Source organism: Peromyscus leucopus, chromosome 16_21 (genome assembly GCF_004664715.2).
Source record: "Peromyscus leucopus breed LL Stock chromosome 16_21, UCI_PerLeu_2.1, whole genome shotgun sequence".
NCBI lineage: Eukaryota > Metazoa > Chordata > Mammalia > Rodentia > Cricetidae > Peromyscus > Peromyscus leucopus.
Window position 1 is genome coordinate 49,753,286 of NC_051084.1, and position 27,698 is coordinate 49,780,983.

General features: G+C 41.9%; 1 protein-coding gene across 2 annotated transcripts in view; it reads left to right on the plus strand.

Annotated features, from left to right (window-relative positions):
• Prim2 (DNA primase subunit 2) overlaps positions 1–27,698 on the plus strand; it is a 237,060-nt gene that overhangs the window by 156,020 nt on the left and 53,342 nt on the right. For both annotated transcript variants that reach the window (XM_028865388.2, XM_037200127.1), the window contains 2 exons: positions 5,327–5,399; positions 9,829–10,014. In XM_028865388.2, coding sequence (XP_028721221.1) covers positions 5,327–5,399; positions 9,829–10,014 — 259 coding nt within the window. The remainder of the gene's footprint in view (positions 1–5,326; positions 5,400–9,828; positions 10,015–27,698) is intronic.

Consider the following 27,698-nt stretch of genomic DNA (forward strand, 5'->3'; position numbering starts at 1 on the left):
TTGTAATTTAATAATTAGGATCTGTTCTCTAAGGACAACAACTAAGCTGTGGGGAGATTAATTAATTAACTTTTGAGACAGGGTTTGTCTGTGTAATAGAGCCATCCTGGAATTCACATTGTAGACCAGGCTGAACTCAAACTCGGAGATCTGCATGCTCCTGCCTTGCAAGTGCTGGGGTTAAAGGTGTCCACCACCGACTGACTTAAAAGCATTTTTTAAAGAGGAGTGCATCCTGCATTTTGTGCACTGGTCAGTTTTGTTAAGGCAGTGACCAGGTTCATTTTGCTGGCACACAGAACTGTCATATTTTAGCAAAAGGACACTCTGTCCTTCTACAACCCAGTATCTTCAGAACATATTCTAATGCAACTGAATAATCATGGAGTCACATCCTTCCTGTTTTTGTCACTTTTCTGTAACTCCAGAGAGCTCTTGTAGTTCACCCTTGGTGCCTTTTACAGGCTGCTCCCACAAGTGAAAGGTAATTTATGTATAGAAAGCACACGTAAATCATTGGAATACCTAACCTTTACTACTTGTATTTATGAATGAACTAACTGGTGTACAGTTTGTCTATTCCCTTTTATATTTATGGCAAACTGGTGATTCAACTAAGAAATAAAAAGATCCATTTTCAAGATTCTCTGAGTAGTTAATCAAACATTCTTCTTTATAGTTGGCAAGATAATGATTAGAGATACAATATGAATTTAGTGAACCATTAAAATGATTTTTAAAATCTGTGTTTGGAAGAAATGACATATTATGATATAAAGGTTAGGAATACAATAGCTTTTATGCTCATTGATTCTGCCGTGTTGGAAACTGAACAGTGGTGACCACGAATCAGGCTCAGATGAATATTTTCTGTTGAGTATTCATGTGTGCCTCCTATTAAAGTTATTTCTAACAAATTTGCTGTTATTCAACAATTAATGAAAAAAACATGAATTTGAAAGAAAGCTAGGAGGTAGATATAAGAGGATTTGGAGGGGGGTAAGGGAAGAGGGAAATGATGTAATTGTGTTATACTCTCAAAGGTTAAAAAAATAATAAAAAGGGAAAATTGCTGTTATTATTTCTTCTTATCTAATTTAAGCACTATGACATATTTATAAAATGGATACATTTTTAAACATCATAAAACAAGAATACACAGAGTTACCCAGTGTAGAGTCTGTTTTCATTTAGAGGCATTATGATAGTGAAGTTGATAGCACTCTGGATATCATAGCGGTGCGCCTCCTCACATTTCTTGGTTACCTGCAACAGTCTCCTTCAGAAGCATCACTTTGGCACTCCTTGTAAAAGCCGGGTTGCTATTTTATGAGCTAGTATGGATTGTTGAGCATTTTTATTCTTTGTGGCAGCATTGCTTGCTTGTTTTTTGTTTGTGTCTTGGTCCTTGAGTTGCTGTCAGTGTTTTATAATAAGGAAACAGGAAAGCCAGTCCTGGAAATGCTCTAATGACCTAAGCAATGAAGTTAGTTACTTTCCTCTCTTGGGACCAAAAATACCCAACAGAAACAACTTCACAGGGGACCTTGATTTCAGTGTGTCAGGAAGGCAAGGCAGAACTCATGGTGCAAGAGCATGTGGGAGAGCTTCCTAATATCCTGGTGGACCAGGATGCAGAGACCCTGAGCAGGACACAGAGATGGGGAGGTGGGGAATTGGGGAAGTGGGGAGATGGGAAGGTGGAGAAATTGGAAGGTGGGGAGGTGGGGAATCGGGTATAATCTTCCCAGGCCCACCCTTAGTGATGTTTGAATTCCAGGCAGGCTCTCTGTACTTCTTCAAGGTTCCATAGCTTTCAAAACAGCAGCACGATTGGAGATTGGGCGTCAGAGGTTGTCCATTTGTTTGTTTAGTGTCTGTGTGTGTGGCAGAGGCCAACTTTCGGGAGTTAGTCCTTTATTTCACCCTGGGGACCCCCAGAGGTTGAACTCAGGCCATCAGGCCTGAAGCCATTTGCTGTTACTGGCTGAGCCACCTCCCTGGCCCGAGCTGTGGGTGACATTTTACTTCAAGCCAGAATAGAGCTTTTTAAGATTTTTAACTTACATTTTAAAATTCTTTTAAAGTTTATACTTGAAGTTGTTTTTCCTTTCGAAGGTGAATTTGTATCTTGGAAGTACTCAGGTAACTCAGCTATAAATTCCCTATGATCCTTGACTCTTCTGTCTTCTCCCTTAAGTTATATCCATTCTTTTTCAGAAAAATCTAAATTCATCTATTGAGATAAGTCAATCTCTCACCTTCACTGGCCTAGATGTGATATGGCCTAAAATAGGAATAGTTTTTTGTTGTCCAATTCCTCTCTTTCTGCTCATTTCTTCTCTCCGCTGAAGTGTGAACCTGGTGATGTCAGTTCGACCCTCAGATATTCTCAAGGTTTTCCATTCTGGCCTACAGAGCTTGAGATCCAAGGCTTTCTCATCCTTTGTCTGGATGCAGTAGCTTACACTTCCCATGTCAACTCTATCTGTCACAACCAGCTTCAGTAGTACTGAGTATCTGGGGTCCTTTGTTGTGGAATATTATTTTAAAGTTTGTTGCATTTTTTCCTACTGCTTTTGTTAACAATGCAGAGATGTGATACATTTGTTTAATTGAATAACATTAACCTGTGAGCAGGAGGCTGAGTCAGCAAGTAGCTGACAAGAATTGGTAGGGAGGAACCACAGTAGCTAGGGTTCTTAAATGGGGACTAAACAGAAGGACTGCTGAGTTCTTTGGAAGACACCAGCAAAGGGAGAAGGTTAGCTACTTGCTATTTAGCCTCCCTGAGCAGCAGAATTCTGCCTCAACCTCTGAATCCTGGGTTCTTGGAGGGATGGAGATCTAGATAAAGGTTTCCCTTGATAGCTTTGAGTCAGTGCCTGAGGAAACGGCAAATGTGTATGGTGTTGTGTACCCTCCCACCCCCCACTGGTTTCATAGCTCAGAATTGCCTCAAATCCCAAATCCCTCAGCCCACTAGACTGCAGGTGTATGCTGCTGTGCTCGGCCTGTGCTTCTTCTTTATGTGTTCTTTTAAACTCATTATGCTGCAATTAATCTGGCCAAGACAAGTTCCTGAGGTGAAGTAATTACTTGACTGTGTTTTATCAATAACCATGTCTGTACATTATTTTACCACTACGTGTGTATTTGTGAATGGTTGGTGTGAACAGTTCTTTTAGATGGTTGCGGTCACCATTTTCATTTATGCATTTGGATACTGAGGTTTGCAGGAGTCCAAGGCATGGCCTAGTACAGAGCCGGGTGACGTCCCCGCTAGGCTCATCCTGACCGCCTTACTGTCTGCTTTCCCTCTGTTTATTGGTTAAAGTATGTATTTGCTCCCTTGTAGTAGAATATACTTTACTGATTTTAATTAGCCTTTTTGAATAAGCCATATTACTTGTTTCCCCCAGCATGTCTAGTCTGGCATCAGTACTTCCATTTCACAAATGACAATGATGGCAAACAGGATAATTGACTTTTCCAGTTGTATAGCTAGTGACTTAAAACCCGAAACAAGAAAGGTCTCCAGACTTGCAGCCTTCTGCTAATTCTATTACCCTATGGTGCTTCTTTGTTCCATTATTAGATGGGGAAGTAGCATAGTTTTTTACTCCTGTGATTTTTACAGAAATAATGGTCTTTTATGCCTGTATAGCAGTGTAAAACAGGAGCAGGTGGTTCAGTGGATAAACTGCTTGCCGTATAAGCATGAGGACTGAGTTCAGATCCCAAGCATCCACATAAAAAAACCAAACATGGCATGCCGGGCCTGGTGGTCACCTGTAATCCAGCACTGGGGAAGTGGAGACAAGCACTCCTCAGAGTAAGCTGGCTAGCTAGCTGAATCAGGGAAGTCCAAGTTCAGTGAGAGACCCTGCCTCAGTAAATAAAGTGGTAGATATGATAGATAGACAGGTAACATTACCTCTGGCCTTCACACATGTACACACATACTCAGGAGGATCCTCACATGTGTGAACTTACATGCATATACACTCTACATACACACCTACATACATACATACCTGTCCAAACAGTGTAAATCATTAAAATAATAGTTGTGGGTTTCACTTAGCATGATCTATGTATGCATCAAGTTAATGTCATTGATGCATTAAGTCAGAGCAAATGGCACATTACCTAACAGAAGAGGGATACTTAGGCTTGACGGTCTCATAGGGTACTTGCAGCATCCCAATGCACTACTACAATCTTGTTTCATAATTTGTATCTGTTGTTTAATCAATGAAATTAATCGACTGTGGAAACAGCAGCTTCTTAAAGAGCACGTGTGTGGTTCTGCAGGAAAAGTCTGTTCCTAGTAGATATGAAATAGACAGTCTGGAATTCTTTATGATTAACTTGACTCTTTGCAGAATTTTCTTTAGTTGTATCAAGCCATGGGTTGACTGTATACATTTTTCTATGTAATGTAGCACACTGAATGCAATGGGATCTTTGTTTATGGGGTTGGACATGGAGAGTAGATTTTGTCAAGGATATGAAAAATTGTAAAGATGAATGGCTTTAGATAGTGTCTATCAACTTGTTTCCAGATTTGTGAATAACACCACAGAGACATTTATTATTGGAGGAGGATGTCAGCATCATAAGGAAATGAAATGAAGAGACAAGTTTGCATTTGACTACAGGACAGACTTGGTGTTTTGATCCTAACACATTTCTAATTTCCTCATTTGTTAAATGTAAATTAAGTGTTCTCCCAGAATGGATGTGAGGATTTAATTAGAGGATGTACATGGAGATTCCTCGCACACTAAGCACTGTTAAATATTTTAATGAATGGCAACTGCTACTATACATCAGGCCCTTAACAAAAATGATTTTTATTTGGGTCCTTATGTTAGTGCTGCAGGTCGATATCATCATCTCCATTCGATGGAGAAAGAACACAGCAGGCCAGTATGCTAATGACACACCCAGGAAGGAGTCTGTGGTCCAGGGTGATTCCTGTTGAAACTCTCCTTCGCTCTTGCTCTGTTGCAGTTCTGTTAATAGGCTTAAGTAGAGGAGGTTTAAACTTTTACTGTATGGATTATGCTTGTAGGAAGTGAAAGCAGTGCCCTGGGGGAGGAATCGGGAAATCCAGCCTGGTGCTATGTTGTGTGTTACTTATAAGTAATTCATTGTATATGTCTTATTAAATACACCTAGAGTACTTGGCTTTCTGCTGAGGTTCATGTGTAAAATGTTTTCTTATTATAACTTTGATCTTAGAATAAAAATTCTCTTTGAAGAGATGAAAGCATTTTACAGATCCCATTTTAGTTTTTTGTTCTGCTTTGTTTTTCAGTCATTCTTACACTGGTCAAGATTACAGCATCCAGAAGAACACGGGGAAGATTTCCTTAGATCAGATTGATTCGGTAAGCACCAGCCCCTGTTAAAGCAGATGTGATTCAACTAGAGACCCTTGGTGGGAAGATGGGGGAGCAGTCCCTTATTGCTTCCGATCATTTTAAGAGGAAAGTCTCATATTTTATGTCTGTGATTTTTTTTTTTTAAATCGGAAGAAAACCGAATTTAAGGGGAAGTTATTTGCAATTTTTAAAAAAACAATTTGATTATTGGAAAATGAAATTCTTTTAAATGACAACCACTGTGTTTATGTGTTTACATTTAAATACTACACACACTTAGAAAAGGAGAAGTGACGTGTATTAGTTAGCTAGAACCGTTATAGCAAAATCAGATTGGTGACTTAAATACCAGAAGATAGTTCCTCATAGCCGGAGGCTTGAAGTGTAAGCTCTGTTTTCTGGGGCCTTTTTCTTTGCTTTATAGACGGCTGCTTTCCTGTCTCCTGAGATGGTTTTCCCACCGTTGGTCTACAGCCTGGTTGTTTCTTTCTCTTCTTGTATGTACACTAATCACCTTTAACAATATAATGACCCCATGCAGCTTAATCACCTCTTTTAAGGCTCTCTTTCCAGTACAGTCAAACTGGGTACTGGGTTAAAACTTTACTATGTGAATGTGGGTGCAGTTCCCCAGAGCCTTCACTAGCACTAAGGAAGGCTGCCATCCTGCACTAACACATGGTTCACATCTGCCTTGTTTGACTTTGCACTTCCTCAGCAAAGGCACTTTGTTATACTTCAGTTTCCAGAATTTCTCTTTAATGCTCTGTAGTGTGTGCACTTTATCCCACAAAGAAAAAATAAGCCTGCTAGAACTAATCTTTATTTACAACTACCACTTTACTTGTAAAAAATTAAAAATATAACAGGGTTTTAATGTTGGAATATAAGAATTATAATAAGGTTACTGGAAACAGATCAAATGAATAGATAAGATTATCTTATGGCAAATCATAATGTAGTACTTAGCAGTTAATATCCCTGGAAATAACAGGATTGTCTGCACTACGTAGTTGATTTCAAATTTGCTCTTACGATGTCTCATCTTTCAATCTCCTCTAAAGAATTATTTCACCTTGTTAGTCCCTTTCTTGCCTTGCCATTTCTCCATGTGTTCACTTTATATTATATGAATAGTTGAAGTTGGTTCTATTCCTACCTCTAGCCAAGTATTTTCTCATCACAAGCAAGTGTGAACTGTGGGGATACCAAGCACTGTACTCACTGATTCATGTAGTGAATAGAAACTGAGCCCATCAGTTGTGTACCAGTCAGTGGTGTGAATACAGAACTGAATATAACAGAATATCTGTACTTCTTGGCCCTTACCTGGGCGGAACAGACAACATAGCAAATGAGCTATAAAATCACTGTAAATCACTCGAGACTTAACTTTCTCTGGAAGCTCTTCATCCTTCTAACACCATGCCATCAGTGTATCTCTTGCTATCTGCTGGTCATGGACTGCATCTTCTAGGTTGTTCTGTAACTGAAGTCTGTATCTGTCAGTGGCACTATTGTCCCTGTGTCCCTCTTCAAATGGGGACTGCGCCTGCCCTTGACCCTCTGTGGGTATGGAGTGAGTGTCTGTCTTAGTTTACACGACCTCTTCTGAATCTCCCTGTCCCAGCTCTAGCTTCTTTAAAGCCCGGGAATCAAGACATAGAGTGGATACCTCCCTAGATGCTGACCCCACCCCTTACCTTTGATGGTTTTTATTTGCACAGCACTGCATCTGTTATGGTTGCCCTCTGCAGCATCCCATATCTTGTCCTTACAATTTCTCTGTCAGCTCCATTCCCATTTCTCTGTCTTACTGTGGCCAGCCCTGTGCTCAGTTGTCTTCGTTTTCACTTTGTGGACAGCCTTTAGGTTCTCTTAAGCATTCTTCCTCCTTCCATTCTTGCTGCTTATAGTCTCTCTAGAGTGTAGTAGCTCGAGTTCCTTATCAAACCATCAAACCCTCTGGTGTTTATGGCCCGTCTTCTACTTTATTGTGGTACACTCATTATGTTCTAGTACACCATATTCATTTCTTCTTGGAGTTTTTAATTTTCATAACATGTATGATGTTCTTGGGTCCTCACTTGAGTAGAATCAAGCTTGAAGTTTATGTCTTAGTTGAAGTGTAATTTCCTTAGAGACTCGTCTGTTTCCAAAATTCTCTCCCAATCACAGTTGATCCCACTGCTGCTTTATTCACGAGCTTGGACACCGTTCTTACCCTCTTTAACCTCATACCCATTGTCTCTGCATCCGAGTGTCAACTGCTCCGGGAGGGGATCTGTGACCTCTCTCTCTACTGGTAGCTGTGAGGGCTGCACAGATAGTAAATGTTCAATAAATCCTTGATGGTTGGGAATCAAGGAATTGGGGAATTGTAATAAAGGAAACAGAGGTTGAATTGTGTCTTGGGGGGCTTTGCCTGCTGTAACTAGATCGCATGGGAGTGGGAGGGGACACCAGACAGTGTTGGCAGGTGGGAATGTGTAAGCAGGACTCAGCCAGTGGGAAGGAACTTGTTGTTGGTACGGTGACAAATCAGCTCCCGGTCCCTGCTGGGCTTCTGTGGCATTTGACTCACGCCCCTGCTGCAGTTCTCGTTGTTGAAGTCATTATACAGACTTGGTCCGTGTAACGGGATCATAGTTTCATACAGCCACCATTGACTGAGTGGACTGTGCTTCTGTCTCCTTGTTTTCTACAATCCTGGATAAAACCTGTTCTGTTATATATTGAAAAGCTGGTGGGCCTTAGGAGATGACGTGGGTTTGCACCAAGGACGTTGAACACGCACTAATTTTTTTTTTTAAAATTAAGAAAGAACCAAAGTAGTCATGTGAAAATGAACCGAAAGGCCCTCTGTTCGGCACTCCCCCAGAAGATACAGGTCTGTGTGGGTTAGTTTTGAGGATAGAATTCAGTTGTTCTTTACAGACAGACATTAGATAGTCACTAGAGGGAGCAGCAAAGTCAAACAAAGCAAGACTGGGCCCTCCTGACAGGGTGAACTGGCAAGGCTGCCCTGGTGAGAACTCACGTCCTGGGAGGAAGGATGCACTCGGGGATGTTAGAGGGAGCAAGGTTGAGATTGTAAGTGAAAAAAATTGAATTGAAAAACAAGCCATGATTCTTCATTCTTGACATTAAAACAAAGACCTGCATTTTTAAACTATTGGTTAAACACGTATGTTTGAATTTTTTCTTTAAAACCCTTTCTTTTAATTTTGTGTTCTACTTTATGTTATGAATCAATTCGCTACTCTGCAATTATATTTTCAGATCCCTTTTTCTTAGAAAAATGGAATATTACATTCACATAAACCCTCTAAGAATATTCAGAGCAGTTTTGTTTGTAATAAAAAGGTTGAACAAACTCCAGCACATTCAAGCCATAGACTGTGCCTGCTCATTGACCTTCCTTGAGTTGTCGCAGGAGAACCTCGAACCAAGGATGAGGAACTAGCAAGAAGGCAGTCCTCAGACACGGCACACTGTGTGATTTTGTTTAGTTGATTCTCTTGAAATGACAGAGTTACAGAAATGAACAGATGAGCTGTTTCCAAATGTTAAGAAAGAAGGAGGCTAGGGTGGAGCGGGGTGCAGAAAGCAGAAATTAGGCAGAAAGAAGAAGGGACGGCGAGGTGGCCCGTGGCTAATATGCTTGCTATGTATGAGGACCTGCATTTGGATCCCTGGCATCCACAGAAAAGGCTGCATGTGGTAGTGTGGGCTTGCAGTCTCAGCACTGGGGAGGCTGAGACGGGAGAATCCTGGAGCCTTGTGCTGGACAGCCATCTAGCTGAAACAGTGAACTCCATCCTCAGTGCGAACAGCAGAGGAAGATACCAGTGTTGTCCTCTGGCCTCCATACACAAATACACTAAATAAATGCAAGCAGGAAATAGGGATCCTCGTGGTGATGAAATCATTCTGCATCCTGAGGTGGTGGAAGTATGAGCCTCCACATGATGAAACGTGCACACAGAAGTAGATGTACAACTGTGGGAATCTGAGGAAACACAGTGCGATGTATCTGTGTTGTATTTGCCTGTCTTGCAAGATTTTATATGTGAGGGAAACTGGGGACATGCTACCTCTTTGTGTTATTTCTTGTAGCTAATATGTGCATTATTAGCCATCTAAAGGAAACCGTAAAAGAGAAACAGGGAAACTGACATTATTATTATTATTATTATTATTATTATTATTATTATTATTATTATTATATAATCTGGGACGTTCAAAGTGTTACCTGTTTGATTTTTAATCACTATAAAATAAGACAAGTCTCATTTACAATCTGTGTAAAACAACAATGCTTTCTATGACTTACGTTGTTTATTCTGATTAAATGAAACTTACAATCACAGCAGCTATAATAGGGGACCTAGTATATCTTCGCCATTACCTAAACTTGCTTTTTTTCTTGTAGCTTTCTACCAAATCTTTCCCACCTTGCATGCGTCAGTTGCACAAGGCTTTGAGGGAAAATCACCATCTTCGTCATGGAGGCCGGATGCAGTATGGGCTGTTCCTGAAGGGCATTGGCCTGACTCTGGAACAGGCATTGCAGTTCTGGAAGCAAGAGTTTATCAGAGGGAAGATGGACCCAGACAAGGTAACGGTGAAAGGGCAGAGCAATAGCTAGTGAAATTTTGTTAGCCTCAAACTAGAAGATCTGTTTGTAAAACACGCACCAAAACACAGCTGAAAAGTATAAAAGATACATGTGTCTTAGCTTATGTAAATAGAAATTCACATGTTAGTCTAGCAAGAGCCAAGCAAAAGCTTGGGAAAGGTGTTTTCTTGAGTAAGCATGTTGTCAGCAGACTGAACTTGCTTCCTGAGTTGTGTTTTTCTAAGGACCTATATGTACACACACACACACACACACACAAAACGCCATTTGAAGGTTAGGAGAGCTCACGAATGCCTAAGGAGAAGGCGGTGAAGATGCTTTCGTTCAGGCTGTGTTCAGTCCCGACAGCATCTCAACAGCAGTCACTGTAAACCCTTACACCACTTTTAATTAGTCTATGGCATCATGTTCTTAGGCCTGTTCCTCAGTTCTTTTTTCCTACTAATGTCAGGGGATGAGATTTGTCTAGAAATGTGGGTTTTGTCCCTTTTATATCATGCACTATATAAGGAAAAAAGTTTGTGTTGTATATTTCTTAATTTTCTTCTTCTGGAAAAAAGGATAATAGGGAATGAAGAATGTTTATATAAATAAATACCATGTGTTGTGTCATATTAGCTTTCTAGGGCTACTGTAACAAAATTCCAAGTTTGCTGGTTTAAGCAACAGAAACTTAGTTTCTCATGGTTCTTGAGTCTGGAAATTAAAATCAGGGTGTTGGCAGATTTTATCACTTCTGGGGCCTGGCCCCAGGGCTTGAGGTTTGGCCTGTTCATGCAGTCTCTTCTCTGAGTGAGTGCCACGCTGCTGCTGCTGCTGCTGCTGCTGCTGTTGCTGCTGCTGCTGCTGCCGTTGCTGCAAGGACTCCTATTGTATTGTGTTAGCTGCACCTGCAGTATCTTTCCACCTTGCTTCCCCCTCTTACAGGCACTGTCTTGGAACACAGTCACGTTTGTGACTAGAGCTTCAAAATAGAAATTTTAGGATAAATGACTCAGCATATAACTTGTCTCTCATTGTATACTTTATTCCGACTGTGATTCTGTGTGTGTGTGTGTGTGTGTGTGTGTGTGGTGTGCCACAGCACACATGTGGAAGTGAGAGAACAACTGGATCCACCTGAGAGTGTGAAGCTTGTGGAACAATCACCTATCCCTGCTGAGGCATGCTGACCAGACTGCTTACTGAACAAGGGAAGGGCAAGTGTTTTATTGATTTGTTACAGTGGGTTAATCTGGTACTTTCCGCTGGTCATGGACACAATTTCGGAAGGATTTTGCCGTCTTGTGAACCAGTGGTGGTTGACATAACCCAGACATGCCGAGGCTGCTTGTTGGCACCATGGCCTTGCAAAAACGTCCTTGCACTGTGGCTTGGCCTGACTCTGTCACAGGGCTGCAGGGCTCTGATGCTTGAGCTGCGTAAGAAGCACTGGGGTAGAATAGAAGAAAGAATGTAAAGCTTTTAGAGGAACCAGGGACAGGGCTCCGAGCAAGGCTGCCTTTCGGTCCTCCCTGTCTCCTGTCTGAGAAGGCCCACGCAGCAGCAGCAGCAGCAGCAGCAGCAATGTAAAGTTTGTGTTGAACCCATTTATTTAATTTTTTTCTTATGAGATTCCTCCACACCACAATTTAAAATTTAGTGTAAAAAGAAATTAGTGGATAATTTTTAATTTTCTCTGTAAATAGATGAGAGGTTATATTTTCATTAGCTTAGCAAATATACTATTTTGGCTAAGAGATTATGTTGCACTTAGGTTCTGTTGTTACACAGTCTGCACTTGTAAATAAATGGTCACGTTTTTCTCAGTGTTCTCTTTTCTTACTTATACAAAGTATAATAAACTAAGGGTTGTTAAATTGTGGTACACCTTTCAATCTGACAGAGCTTTTTGTTAGTCTGAAGAGGTGCAGAAAGTGAGGATTACAGTACTACTCACAGTATTTTGTTGGATGGGTATGGAGAATGTCCTAACAGACACTTTTTGTGGATGTTGTACTGGCTAGTTTTACGTCAGCTTGATACAAGCTCGAGTCATCTGAAGGGAGGGAACCTCCATTGAGAAAATACCTCCATAAGAGGAGCTCTAATCCAGAAAAGGAACCAACCATTCCTCATCTTGGACACCCTGTCCATTGCTCAAGACCGTGGGAAGCCAGCCCCCACCTTTGAAAAGGTTCCTATGAGGAGGAGAGAGGAATAAGAAATATTAGGTAGGATGATAGGCCTAGCCGAGAGTAAGAGAGACGGAAACACAGGATAGCTTCGGGAGGGCCTGGGTCAATACCCAATGGCCCAGAACTTTATTCAAAAGCTTTTTTTTTTTTTTTTTTTTTTTTGGTTTTTCGAGACAGGGTTTCTCTGTGTAGCTTTGCGCCTTTCCTGGGACTCACTTGGTAGCCCAGGCTGGCCTCGAACTCACAGAGATTCGCCTGCCTCTGCCTCCCGAGTGCTGGGATTAAAGGCGTGCGCCACCAACGCCCGGCTGTTCAAAAGCTTTTTATAACAATACCATGGGGCAAGGTAAAAGACCTCCCTCTTGCTAGATACAGCCAAGTGTAGACCCTCCAAACACCTCCAAACATGGGTACTCAGGCCCATGGTCCAATCATCCTTTTATGCAGCCCTGCTGGTAAAACAAACTCTGATCTCACTAGGAAACCTCTGTAGGCTCCCATACAAAACCAGGGTGATAATGTGTTGGGGCAGCAGGTTTGGGGGCTGAGTATGTGCAAGCTCCAGGCTGCTGCACACCACTCTGTTGGCTCTGCTCAGCAAAGACATGTTCCATGTCCACTGTCGCTTTCTCTCACACCTGTCACCACCGTTGCACACTGCTCTATCCCCCCATCTTTCCTACCTCTCCATTGCACATCTGTCTGTCGTATTGGCGTTGCATACTGCACTGTGTCACACACTATGTTTTTTGCCCAAACAGCTTTACATGCAATATTGAGTCTTTAGTTTGGTTTCTGAAGCACCATAAGCATTGGCTCATTGCTTAGGCTAGTCTCATATATTCTGCTGTTGCCCAGAGTCAGGGTGATGTTGCAGGTAGGCAGGATGTTAGGGGCGGGTTCCATGCAAGTTCTAGACTGCTTCAGCTTCTGGCTCCCACACCTCCCTACCCTCAATGTCAGGCACCCCGAGGCTTGTTGGGCTGGACCTTTGTGCTTATAAGCCTATGGGCAGCACCACTGCCTTGCGCTTTCCTTCTCCCAGCAAGGCAGCAGGCAGAGCAGGCTGCAGCCATAGCGGCTCCAAACTGGGGGCAGCGAGCCTAGGACAGGCCCTGTTCAGTAATGAGCCTAGGACATTCAGTAATGAGCCTAGGACAGGCCCTATTCAGTAATGACGTGTTTCTGTAGGAGCTCCAGGCCACTGCACACCACCCTGTCCTTGGTGCCAGGCTCTGGGCACAGCTGTTGTGCTTGTAGGCTGTGGGCAGTGAGTGCTTCATGTGCAAGGTTCTGAAAACACAAAGTACCAGGCCTCTGTCCCCAGATCTTGATATGTATAGTCATACCTCATGAGCAAAAGTATTTTCTTCCTTGGTAATAAGTTGAACAACTCAAGTCTACCCTATGTCATCACCTGAAAAAATTTTGGGACAAAAGATAAGCTATTTAATAGTCCTTAATGTTCCTTGACTCAATTACAGCAGAATGGAGTTGACCTTGCATTTGGCATGCAAGGACCAGAAACTGCAGCCATTAAGTGCTCTATGTTGTACTTAAAGTCCAGTTGAACCAAAAGGCAACTGACACCAACACAAATACAAACACAAACACAACCAATCTGGGTGAGAGGACACTATGCCATGAATTTTTTATAATTATCCAGTTTAATTTCATTCTAGTGACTGGAAGATTTAATAACCAAGTCCCAAGTAAGTGAATATTTTAGTGATTTTTTTTCATACATTAATAAAAAAGTTTGAGACTGAGGGAGGAACGCAAAGATGGCAGTGGCCACCGGCATCCACCTCGGAGCTCCAAGGATTCTGAGAGGCCCATGGAGACTCCTAAGGGTAATGCAGAGGCAGAAAAGGCATCTGCAGAGCCTGAAGTAGCTCTGGAACAACTTAAAAAGGGGAGAGGGGCAAGTCTTATGGGAAGATGCTTTTAAAAAGTACACTCATGAAACTGGAAATAAAGATGGCGGAACAGAGTCATGCATGGGGGAGAATGATGAATCTACACCTTTCGATGCTGTTTCTCAGCCAACAGGCTGCAAGCACAAAGGTCATGCCTGATGACCCCTTGGGCGGCCAGCACCAACAACAGGGAGATTGCCTGGAGCTCCCACAGAAACAGGTCAATACTGAATAGAGCCAGTATCTCAATCACTAAAGATTGAGAAAAAATGTTTTGTAAACGACCCTTTAAAAAATTCAAGTTCCTAAATGGCTTATCCAACAAATAGATGATGCAGGTCTTCAGCTCTTATTTGCTCTTCTGTCCTCCTCTGTGGGCAATTTAGGCATAACGATCTGTCCTTTGTCAATAATCCATACATACATTTAAAGGCCTGCGACATGCCAGGGCCTAGTAAATGCTAAATGAATATGTACAGCAGAGTGTCTCAGCTAATGTACTGCTAATGAATCTCCAATATACTCCACTATTGATCCCATGAACCCTTGGGGAGGCTAGGCCAGACCTGGAGTACTCATAGCTCGTTACCTTCGATTGTAAGTAGTGCATTCTTTTTCCTCTAGAATATTTTCTAGATATTGTTTTATATGTGCTAAGTGACATGAAAAGGATAGAGATGTACTGAGAGAGAGTGCAGGCTTGAACTCGGGCATATTTTTTCTGCTGTATACAAGTTAGTAACTAGATTAGGGTTCTCTAGTGGAAAAGTACCAGTAGAATGAATATATATTAAAAGAAAAATATGTTAGATTGACTTATACAGTGCTATCTGCGTAGTCCAACAGTGGCTGTCTCAGTCTGGAGAGGCCGAGAACCCAGGAGCTGTTCAGTCCACAAGGCTTTATGCTTCAGAAGTCCTAATTTGGTGCTGAGGGCTGAGGGGATTTCCAGAGAATCTGGTTTTTCAGTCCACATTGGAAGACTGAAAGCCCAGGGTTCTCATACCAGCAAAAGAATGCCACAGGAGTAGCAATGCCAGCAACAAGGTGGATGAACTTGCTAGCCAGAGTAAAAAGGCTCCCCCCCTGCCCCCACCCCCACCCCCAAGATCTTCTTTTATCTGTGTTGCCATCAGAAGATGCCATCCACATTTAGGTTGGGTCTTCCAAATTAAAACTAAATTAAAAGTTAAAAAAAAAAAAGTCATGACATATTATAAGACAACGAGTCCCCAAAGATGCCATTGAGTTCACTTTCTGTTGGCCATCTACTGATAATCATGTCACCTACCCTTAAGAGTAGTTTGTTTTCCCAGTGAGACTCCCTTGGAGAAAATTAAATTTTCATTTTCAAGTGGTTATCAATTGGAGACAGCTTCTAAGTTAGGGATTGGGGGCATGTGTGCACTTATCCTTTTAGGACCCCATCTGGTGCAGACCCATGCAGGCCCTGTGCATGCCACCTCAGGCTCTGTGAGTTCATGTGTGCGTGGATCATGTTGATTTAGAGGACCCTGTCTCCATGGTATCCTCCATCTTCTCTGGCTCTTAGACACTTTCTGCCTCCTCTGACCTCTAAGGGCAAGGGTTTGATGGGGACTTCCCTTTTAGAAATGAGTGTTCCAAGGTCTCACTGTCTGCATATTGTCTGGCTGTGGGTCTCTATATTTGTTTCCATCTGTTATAGGAGGAAACTTCTCTGATGATGACTGAACAAGGCTTTGATCTTTGAGTTTAGCACAATGTCATTAGGAGTCATTTTATAGCAATGTTCCTTTAGTCAACAGTAGTATTTGTTTTTATTTCAGGTCCCTGGACTATCTAGTCTCAGGTTCTTGGTCATTCAAGCAGTGTTGTATAGATGTAACCAACCGTCTTATTAAATAAGAAACACAGAAATAATGCAAAAGAGAAAGCCGAGAGGTCAGAGCTCAGAGCTAAAATCTCACCCTTCCGCCTGCGGTGTCCCAGCTTCCTGAAGGAGACTCTCTTTCCTGTCGGTTTGTCTATTTAAAGTATTTTGTTCTGCCTTCTCATTGGTTGCAAACCCAAACACGTGACTGCCTCGTCACTGTCTGAATGTACAGCCCCCTAGGTCTTAAAGGCATATGTCTCCAATGCTGGCTATATCCCTGAACACACAGATATCTATGGGATTAAAGGCGTGTACCACCACCGCCACACTCTTGCTATGGCTCTAATAGCTCTGACCCCCGGGCAACTTTATTTATTAACATACAATCAAAATCACATTTCAGTACAATTAGATTACCACCACAGTGTTGGATATGGGTTCCATCTTGTGGAGTAGGTCTTATGTCAAATCAAACATTGGTTAGTTAGTTCTTCAGTCAAATCAAACATTGGTTAGTTAGTCCTTGAGTCAAATCAAACATTGGTTAGTTAGTTCTTGAGTCAAATCAAACATTGGTTAAGTTAGTCCTTGAATCAAATCAAACATTGGTTAGTTAGTCCTACAAGCTTTGTGTTACCATTGTACCAGCATATCTTGCAGGCAGAACCCCATTGTAGATCAGAGGGTTTGTTTTGGGGCTGGCTTGGTGTTTACGTTTCTCCTTTGGTAGCAGCAGAGCACCTTCCTGTTCCAAAGACAATAGTACATAGGGGTGAAGGCTCTAGGTAGGCACCAGTTTGACTTTTCCATTTTCAATGAGTTGTGTAGATGTTGTTTTCAGTAATGGGGCCTTGCCATCCATTGGTGGGGAGCAACCTAGAGTCTTGGCAACAGCCTGGGTTGTTTGGGGATTCCCATGGGATGCCTTTGGCCAACAACTTAATTAGATGTAAACCATTCCTGATATTGGAAGCTTCATTTAGTGACAAGAGATGTCCACTTAGGGCTCTGTCTTCCTTATTATTTGGTGATTTCATTTAGATCACCTTCATACACACACATGCACACACACACGTGTATATATATTAGGTCTCCATACTCCTCCTCAAATAGCCCTTAATTTTAGCCATGTCTCCCTGTATTTCCTCCCTCATCCCCCTCTTCCCTCCCTCTCCTCACTTGATCCTCTCATTCCAAAACCCCCCTCCTCCATCCATAACTATTCTATTTCCCTTACTTAGGGACTTACGGAAATCAAATGAAAAGTAGATATCTTTAACTTACTTATTTTATTTATACATTCTGGGGATTGAATTCATGTCTTTGTGCATGCTAGGCAAGCCTTTTACTACTGAGCTATATCCTAACCCAAGATTTCAACTTCAGGCATTTGTTCATGTCAGTGGTACCTTTAGATTAGACTGATGATGAAATGGAACTGGATCGAACTTTTATATTTTTGGTTGTGAGCCTAGCCTTTAATGGCTGAGCCATCTCTCCAGCCCTGAATCGAACTTTTAAGTGGAGATTCAGTTTTGTTAATGTATCTGATGCTCTTAGAGAAAGATGGTGGTTGAATATATAGCTTCTTAAGAAAAAAAATCAGTTTGAGATTTCACAGAGTATCTTTATTACTTTTGTGTATTTACTAAAACTTGTCATTATATGTGTGTATATATATAAATACACACAGACGTGTGTTGCTGTTACATAAAGACATTTCAAACAAGCCTTTACTGTAAGTTGAGCATATTCTCTTTGTAACCTTATCCTTCCCATTTCACCCTCCTCCCTCCCACTAGTTCCCCATGTTTCCCTAGTTTTGTATTCATATAATATATGCAAACAGAATTTATGTCTTTCTATAAAATCTAGGATTACCTCAATTTGCATCTGTTTTCCTGAAAATTATATAGATTCGTTCATTAGTCGAAAGCCAGGTAGACTGGATACATAAGACAGGTGAGGAGGGGAGAGGATGGAGGAGGAGGGGGTTGGGAGGGGGAGAAAGAGAGTATGAATATGAATATGCAGAGGACATGGAATACAAAGTCTTTACTATTTTGTTATGACTCTTGAGTTACCTTCCAGTTAATTATAAGCTCTCTGAGAGGCACAGACGTTTTGATTTTATAATCAAGTAACATTTATTGCGTCCTCAGACATGTTTTTCATAGTTTAACAAACACAAGTCTCTTGAGTAGGATAATTCGGCTTGATTTGGATGGCAGCATAGTGTAGTTGGGAGAATGTATACTTTGGAATCAAATCAGAGCTCCGATTCATCTGCTCATTATGATCTGTGTGACTTTGTGTAAGTCTGCTCTCAACTTCAGTTTCTCATGCCTTGGGTAAGGGTAATGATGGAACTTATATGGTGATTGTATATGATACTAGTCCTCCTATCCCCCTTATTAACTATGTCTGTTATTTAGCAGAGAATCTAAATTGCTTGTCCTGAAGTTCTCATTTAATGGGAAGTAGAATGTGGTACTAACAGCATGAGAGCAAACTCAAGAATGAAATGTATGTTCACGCAGGGGCCTCAGAGGGCTTCCTGGGGGAAGTTAGTGTTTGAATTGAGTCCTGAATGATGGTAGTGTGTGAGCATGTAGAACTGGGAGACAGTGTTTTCTGAACCGTGGTATGTTTCTATTACAAATGTTGGTAGCATCATAAAGGATCTTTTAAATGGTGTTTTGGCTAAAGATATAAAATCATTACTCAAGTGGATGATTCTTATGTTCAGTCTTTGTAGAAGCTGTATGTTATTAAATCTCATGAAAGCATTCCTGCTGGGTGCTGAGAAATTACATGTGGGTTTCATTGCTTTGCAATCATCTGTAATGGGGGATGGAAGGTGATTCTTTGAGACACGGAGCTTCTTTTTACAGCAGCAAACGTCCAAAGAAGGTTGGTGTTTTCCTTGTTGCAGCGAATTCATAGTCTTGCCTTGGCTTTATGTCAGCGTTCCTGTAGTTTGTTTTTAATCTACAAGTTGTACCTTTCTCAAAAGTGTATCTAGAGATCTACTTAGCTTATGGTCCCTTCTGACGGGCTTTCCAGAAGTCATCTTTTCATTTGTAGAAAACATAGGTTTACAGAGTGATGAACAACTGAAGAGCTGGGTGGGCAGTGTTCCCAGGACACTTGATGGGCAGATCCTAGATGACACAGATGCTGCTGGTGCTCAGTATCTGGACAGAGTACAGTCCTTCTCAGATATTTGAGGTTTCTGGGGGCGTGGCGCTCAGATATTTGAGGTTTCCGGGGGCATGGTGCTCACTATTTCTAGACAGAGCGCTGTCCTCAGATATTTGAGGTTTCTTGGGTGTGGCTTAGGTCTTGAGTTTTATGTTTGCACTCATTCTGGACAGGGATCTCATTCATTTTACAAAATTAAGTACATAGGTAAGTTTATGATTCCTAATTGTATGTATTCAGCCTAGCATTTTCTCTGAGTCCTAGACCCTACTATTTAAGAGTGTATTTATTGTCTGTGTTCTGAATCATATAAATGCAGTTCACAGATTATCTCAGGTTTCCAAATCTGACCTCCTGGTTTGTGGTGCAAATCACCCCGTCCTTCCCAGTTCATCTCAGGAAATAGCAAATCTTGATGTTTTCAGGCTGTTCCTTTCTTTTGTACCTGTGCAGTCAGAAGAGGGACTAACTTAACTTTACATGGGTACCATTGCTTTCTTTGGATATGGAGCATCCCCGACTTGCTATTGGAAGGTGGTGAAGACTTAACACTTACTAGCATGAGGTCTCCATGCCCTGAAAGAGGATTGTGGGAAGCTACCCTTTCCTCTTCTTGGTCAGTTGTTTCCTAGTTGCTGTGAGGTAGCCTTGTTCTAGCACATGTTGCTTTCTATAATAGTGGCCTCACTGAAGCCCCAGAAGCATGGTGCATTAGTAAGTGCATCACTGACTGGAACATTCAGGCTTTGAGCTGAAAGAAGCTTTTCTGTCAGCTGATAATCTCAGGTATTTGCTATGGTAATGGAAAGCTGACCAACGCAATTCCTGCCCCTTCAGTCCCTACAGCCACAGTGCTGTACACTGTCACCATCCTCTAGACTACTGTGAGAGCTTCAAAGCTGAATTCTGGCTCCTGTCTCAGAGGACTTCATCAGTCTCAACAGAAGCAGAGAAGTAGAAAGGCCACCACAGGCTAGTCTTTTCCAATTCCTACAAGTCGTGGGACTGAACCTTTAATAACATTCTCTCCAGCATCCTGCCCCAAATTTTGAGGGAGGTAATTATTTCACTGATGCATAGTCAATCAACTATACTATAAGAGCGTTCCATTAGCGCAGCTGATTTGAGTATAGCTGTTTCTTGTTGGACAGTTGTCCCATATATCCTAGATATATTACTAATCTCAAGATAATGAGACTATAATGAAGTGCACTCACTACCGAATGTAACTGATTATAATTCCATATTTTAATGATTTACAATGTACTTCAGAATTGGGAAATGCTTCAGGCTTATCACTAGGAACGTCAGTTATCATTGCACAGTGAAGGAAATACTGGTTAGTAGAGATTTCAAGTTGAGTTAGTATCAGAAAAAGCAGCTTCTGTCTTCAAAACAGGGGAAAAAATAGTCTTACTTTTCCCTCAGAAATTTGTGGCAAAAATCTCACCCACTTCTATTTAGATAATGAATTTGTTTTAGAGTAGTGATGGTTGACAGATTGGCTTTATTTAGTGCTTTTTAAAAGTGAAGTTCAACCATTGAGTTCTGCAAACATTTTATTTGACTTAACTTTTAAATTTTATGTTTATTTCCTGACCATGTAGACATGAGACTCTGATTTAGTGACAAAGTAGAGTATGCTAATGAGGGTGTCTTTGGGACATAATTGTATAGATTTAAAGGAGTGATGTAGTTTCCATTATGCCCTTCAGCTAGTGTGCTTGTGTGTTAAATTCACCCGTGTCTTTATGTTCTCTTCTGCACCTTTGTGTTTCTCAGGCCCTAACTTGCTAATGAGCTCATAGGTGTAACCCCAAGTTATGTATGGTAAGCCAAAGGCTATCAAAGAATCTTCAAATCACCAGCTCAAAACATACCTAAGTTTGGGTTTGGAAAAGAAAGTGCCTTCTGGGTCTACAGTGTTCTTTGCCAGGTCTAACAGGAAGGAAATTGCAGTCTGTCTGTCTGTCTCTCTCTCTCTCTCTGTCTCTGTCTCTCTCTCTCTGTCTGTCTCTCTGTCTCTGTCTCTGTCTCTCTCTCTGTCTCTCTCTCTCTCTCTCTCTCTCTCTCTCTCTCTCTGTGTGTGTGTGTGTGTGTGTGTGTGTGTGTGTTTACCTTGCTCCCAAACAAGAAGCCTCCCTTGGTTGTGATGTGTTGAGGCCCGATGAGACATTCCTTCTCTCAGGTTATTTTCTTAGAGTTGGGGAATTTGAAATAAAACAACGGTATTTTGGAATTGTAATTTCTTCTTTGTGTAGTTATTTTTAACTCTCTACTGTTTTGACTTTGTTTCCTTTCACACAGGCTCTCAGTTTAGCAAAGAACTACCTAGAAGCTATGAAACTATTTGTCCATATTAGGTGCAAATTATGAAACTACCCAGCTTTTCTTAATGAGGGTTTGTTTTTGTAAGAAACTAGATTAGCAAAAATTCTCAGTAAAGTTTAAAATGATAAAAGACAAAAGAATAAAACTCTAAATAATTATTATCTTCCATTTGAGACAGGGTCTTACCTAGGTCCTACTGGCCTTGAATTCACCTTTGTTGTTGAGAATGACCTTGAACTTGTGGTCCACAGGTCTCCCAGTGTCAGGCTACCGTGAAAATACGGGATTTAACTAGAGGCGGTGGGCTTTCTTTGGAGACCAGATAGTCACTCTTGGCTTCCGTTCCGGCTACTCTGCTGCTATGCCAGGAAGCCACCACAGGTGGAACCTGTGCGATTGGACATGACTTTGTTACCCACAAGCCAGGCGCCCAACTAGATTTATTTTATGTGCTGGGCATAGTGTGCCAGCTCCTAATTTAGAGCATTGATTCCTAATTTGTTTTCTTTTTCAAACTGACATTCATCTTGTACATGTATGCTGTAGCTGCTTTTAATCAGTGCTCATTAAAATAGCTTATGAAACAGGGTGATAACATTTCTTAATATTTTAACATGAAAAATTACAAACATATGTAAACCCAAATCTCCACTTATCCATCATATGAAACAATTACCTATCCTTTTCTACATTGAATTTGTCCTTTATTTTGTTTTAGCTGATTTAAAACAAAACAAAACAAAAAACCCCAGGCTTGTTCCAGACAATGGTTACATGGTACCGTGTAGATCAGAATCCTCTAAAGAAACAGGGTCACTAACACCAAGTGCAGGGAGAAGAGTGTGCAGAGGGAGGGAGCGATTCTGGGGAATCGTGTCATGGATCATGGAGACTGAAGAGCACCAGATCCCGCTGTCTACCACTGGAGACTCAGGAAAGCCAGTGGTGAAGTTTAGCCTCAGCCAGAGGCCCAAGAGCCAGGACAGCTAGAAACAGGAGCAGGACACTGTCCCCAGGCAGCCCGTGAGGGAGAAGGGAAGATTCTGGCTTTCTTTAACATCCAGCTTAGGCTCCAACACACAGGGTGATGTCTCTTCACACCAAAGAGGGAAAGCCGCTTCGCCCAGCCTGTTAAAACACCCAGACATGTACAGAAATGCCAGGGACCCCATAATCCAGTACACACACACACACACACACACACACACACACACACACACACACACACACAATTAGCCATCCTAAGTGTCTGTGCACTTCAGCAGACTCTCTACACTGCCCTCCCTATTTGTATTTTTCATCTGTTAACTTATGAATGAGCCAGTTCTATAAAATGTTTCATCGTCCGTCTTTGTTTACTTCCTGCTCCATTTCTCACCCTTCCTATAAGTAGCCAGTTCTGCCAGGTTCAGCCGTTTCATCAAGAATCCTTCCCAAGTGACTCACCCTTACATTTCACTTTCTGTCACCTGAGGGGGTGTTGGTGGCCATAGCCTTCACCATTGGTGTCTCATTTGATGGTTCGGCCATAGAATGGTCTTCTCAAAGCAATTATGCTAATGTTTTACTTCTAAATTTATCAGCCAGAATTTGTCTGTAAAGAACCTTCCCCAGGTCATCCTGAAGATTGATTTCCCCTGAGATATAATTCACAAGGAACAGGGTAGTTTTAAATCTCACTTTATAGATTGGGTTGGGATCTCAAAAAGTTAGGTTAATTGCCTAAAGTCACAGGCCTCCTGATGGGTCTAGCAGAATCAAGCCCAGGACTGACACACTAGTGCTGTTTTTTTTCTTTTAGGGCTCAGTAACAACTCATTTTTTGTTGCTCTGTAATCTCAGTGGGAATAGCACAGTTTTAATTGTCCCTTTTCCTCTATTTTTCTGAATAATTAAAAAGGGAGTTGATCATTTTTTTTGATAAACTAGAGATAATTTTTGAGAATACGTGAGTACTTGTGTTCAGACTCTGCTCTATGACAGCAGCTGTGTGCTGACTCTGGGCAAATTGCTTAATCTTACCTCAGTCCAGTTTCCTCATCTATGATATGAAGATCCTAATAGTACCTGTCCGAAAGGCTTGATGTAAGCGTTAAGTGAAGTTAGCATGAGAAAACTGCTTAGACCTGTTCCTTACACACAGTAGTTACTCAATATCGTTTTTGTTTTCTGTGGTCAGACTGTGCCATAGTTATACCTTTAATTCCATCGGCCTTCAACCCAAGCATTAGCGATAGTGCGGCACTTGTTAGGAAACGCTATGACACTGTTGACTGTTACAGAGGGTGAAGGTTGGTCAGCCTTGACTGACAAGGGGAAGACCGGAGAGGTGGCATCGCCCTGGAGAGTGGGAGCCGCAGAGGCTGCATCTCTCTAACTCGCGATCACAGAGACAGGTGTCTTAAGGTTTCAGTTACACCTGTAGGGTTAGTGTGTAAACTTAGAGACCGTGCTTGAAAAGATGTATGGAAGCTGAATGTTTTACCCTTACAGTTTTCTTGTGTTTGAGTCTTATCAAAGAGGGCTGCTGGTTGTTTTTGTTTTTTCATGTTGGAGTTTGAACACTTCCGACTCTGACAATAGGACAAGCTGTCAAGTGAGCGTCTGTCTGTTCAGCTGGACATGAAATACTTCTCTCTACACTAGGTGGAGAAGCAAAATGCCTTCTGCCCTGTGCTGTTTCTCATTCCTTACTTGTTAGTGGTCCAGATGGCGGTACTCCATTGAAATCATACTTCTAATCTTTATCTGTTTTATCTGTGAGGAAGTTTGGGATGTATTTAGCAGACGCTTGTGGTGAGGGTGATTTCCGCGGCCTTATGAAACAAAGCCACTGCTCTCCAGATGAGCTCCCGTGACGAATGCTGCAGCTGCCACTGCGTCGTTTCCTTACTGCTTCTGTCTGAAGCTAGGATAAAGGGTGTGTGAGCATGTGGTCTCATCCCTGGAGTTTCCTAGTTGCTCCTTTGCATCTCTTTTTTATTTTATTCTATTTTATCCATTCATTTTACATCCCTACCCACTTCCCCTCTGCCACCCTTCCCCCCTAATCCTTCCTGTTCAGAAAGGGGCAGACCTCCCATGGGTGTCAACAAAAGTGGCATATCAAGTTGTGGCAAGACCAAGCACCTCCCCCGTAATAGGACTGGTCAAGGCAATCGAGTATGAGGAATAGGCCAGCCAAGGCATTAGGGATAACCTCCGCTCCCATTGCCAGGAGTCTCATAAATAGACCAAGCTCCACCAATGTCACATATATGTAGAAGGCTTAGGTCGGTCCCATTCAGGCTCCCTGGTTGTCAGATTCTTTGAGTTCCTGTGAGCCAGTTCCTTGTGTCTGTGGGTTTTCCTGTGGTGTCCTTGACTCCTCTGGCTCCCGTAATCCTTCCTCCCTCTCTTCAGCAGGATTCCCGAGCTCTGCCTAACGTTTGGCTGTAGGTCTCTGCATCTGTTCCCATCAGTTACTGGATGAAGGCTCTCTGATGACAATTGGGGTAATTGTCATCCTTTGCACTTCTTATCTTTTTCATTGTATTGTATTAGCAAAGCTCGTCACTGTCTTTTTTTCTTGAATTATCAAGTATGTTTTGAGCCTTGTTTGAACGGGAACCTGTGTTATAAATGATTTGTACTGTTTATAACCTTTCTCAGAATTTGAAAGAACTTTGTGTTTGGCCATAAGACATGGAACACTTGCATTTAACACAATATTCTGGGTGCATAAGCAGGCAGATAGGCAACAGTGTGTCGTGGTCCACATGGAGTGAGTAATGTGACTTTGTCATTGTAAAGATCAACATAGGTTGTTCTTCTTTATTAGCGTTTCCACCTTATTATTTGTGTGAAATGAACCGCGTAGACCAAGGAAGGAAGCAGCATCGTGTGTAGTAACTGCAGCTTTGTGCTGGTGTTTTAGAGAGGACGATAGCACTTATTTTCAAACCACATTGCCAGTGTTATTTCCTTGTTATAAGTCTTGGGGTTTCTGTATTTACAAATGAAACACTCATGTAGAACTAAAGATGGAATTGAATAAAACTCTTCTATTCCTACTTTTATATTTCAGTAGATTACTTTTCATCCAGTAAAGGAACGTATATGTAAGATTCTGTTTCATGGTTATTAAGGGGATAGTGAAAATGAGGAGCCTGGGATACAATGGAGTGGGCCGAGCTACAGTCTTTTTTTTTTTTTTTTTTGCCGGAATGCAAAAGCAAGGTTTAATTCTGGATATCCAAAAGCAATACAAGCCTAGGCAGGGACTTCGTCCAATACATCCAACGCAGTGGAGGCTGGAGGAAGCACCCACCTGTCTGCAAGCTCAGTTTTTAAAGGGAAAAGTCACAAGGTTACATCATTTAGGGGTGCTAGTACAGGTACAATTCTGATTGGCTTGCTTCTAGGGACTTCTAAAAATTACTTCTAAGGGAGTGGTTGCCCGCCACCATTTCTCATTGGCTGCCCTCAGGTGGGGGCATTTTTGTGGTCAGTTACCCTGGAAACCAGGGAGAGGACATTCCATAGTCTGGCAGGCATTACCTCGTGACTATCTTGTGGCTCTGTACTTTTACACTTCCTGGTTTCTGGAATCTGAACTGACTGGTCTCAGTAACTTCTGGCCTGTTCCAGTAACTTATGGCCTGTAGCTAAAAGGAGCAGTCTTAGGCCTTTAGTTTTGGGGTGAGAGCATTTTGGTCTTATTTTGGTTCCACATTTCCCCCTTCTCATGTGCCTAATGGAACCCAATCATGGGTTTTGGACAGTTAGCTCCTAAGTATCCCTCTCTAATAATGGCCATGTATAGTTAGCCATCTTGTCTCTATGCCAGGGAGTTTTCTTTTGACCCAGCATTTCAGCCTTTTCTGAACAGGGAACATGGGTGACGTTCTCTTCTGGAACTGCTTCGAGCTGGCATTGGGGCGCCGATGTCAGGGGGCCCCAAAAGGCTGAAAAGCTAGTCAAAGACTGGGCAAGGGGGCATTTGTCAGAAGCATGTAGCTGCCTGACCCCATAGGGACAGGGAAGAACCATGTTAGCTGGGCTGGTCCACGTCAGCTTTTAGCAAGTCTGGAGCTCACAGTCGTCTGGAGCAGTGGAGTCAGCAACTGAAACCTGGAGGTGACTGCCAGCTGAGTAGAAATCTGTTGAGACAAATTTAAACTAGGAACAGAAGTTAAAATTTATGAACTTATTTGGAACCCTTAGGTCCATTCCCTTAGTAATGGGAAAAACAATAGTCCCAAGACCAGGAGAGAGGAAAAATACCATCTTTAGGAATACTTATCTGGGGTCCTTTTGACCTCTGTGAAGTGGGTCTAGGTTTTTATGACTCTTTTGATGCTTTGAGACCTACTTACAAAATGACATAAAAGTTTTAGATACATTAGTATTACCAATCTGTACTGAAATCCATATTGTAGACAAAGCAGGTAATGGGTATCTTGTAAAACAGCAGAAGTGGACTCATACCTTTGAGTCCCAACAAGTTACATTTAAATATGACATCTAAAACAAATCCAAAATATTGAGCTTGTGACTGAACAGTAAGTAATCATTGCTCTACCAGCTCATCAGGACTCCTAAATGTTAAGCTCTGAACCATAGAACAGGAGAGTAATCTGAAACTTATCTCATTTTAGACTCATATCTGAACCTTTATGACTTACTTAAACTTTTATATCTTAGAACATTTTCCTAAAAGTGAGCTAACAAGCTAGCTATGGCCTTGCAGAAGGATCTGTTTGATGCTGCCATGCTGACAAAGTTAGAGCTAACCTAGCCATCAGTACTATCAGAAATCTGAGAAGGATAAACTATATCTGAGTGCAGACCAAAAAGCTTCCAATCCTATAAATTACAGGGACCAAACCCTACCCAGGTCTCCACAGCGTTGGAGGCACCAGTCAGAACAGCATCAATCTTCTTCTGCCATCAGGTCCATAAGGCATAGTATTTTTCCTGTGGAATAGGGACATGGAAGACTGACCTTGGTCATGCAAAAGGGTGCAATCAATTCCAGTGTCCTACTGCTTGTCCACATTCTGGGCTGGGTCCTGGCGGCAGGCATTGCACTGGGGCATCTTGCCCTGTGGTCAGCATTGTCATATTTTAGGCAGAGACGTTGTGGTGCCTCGTACGTAATCTTCTTTGGAGACCTTGGGTCACTGCTAGGATCTG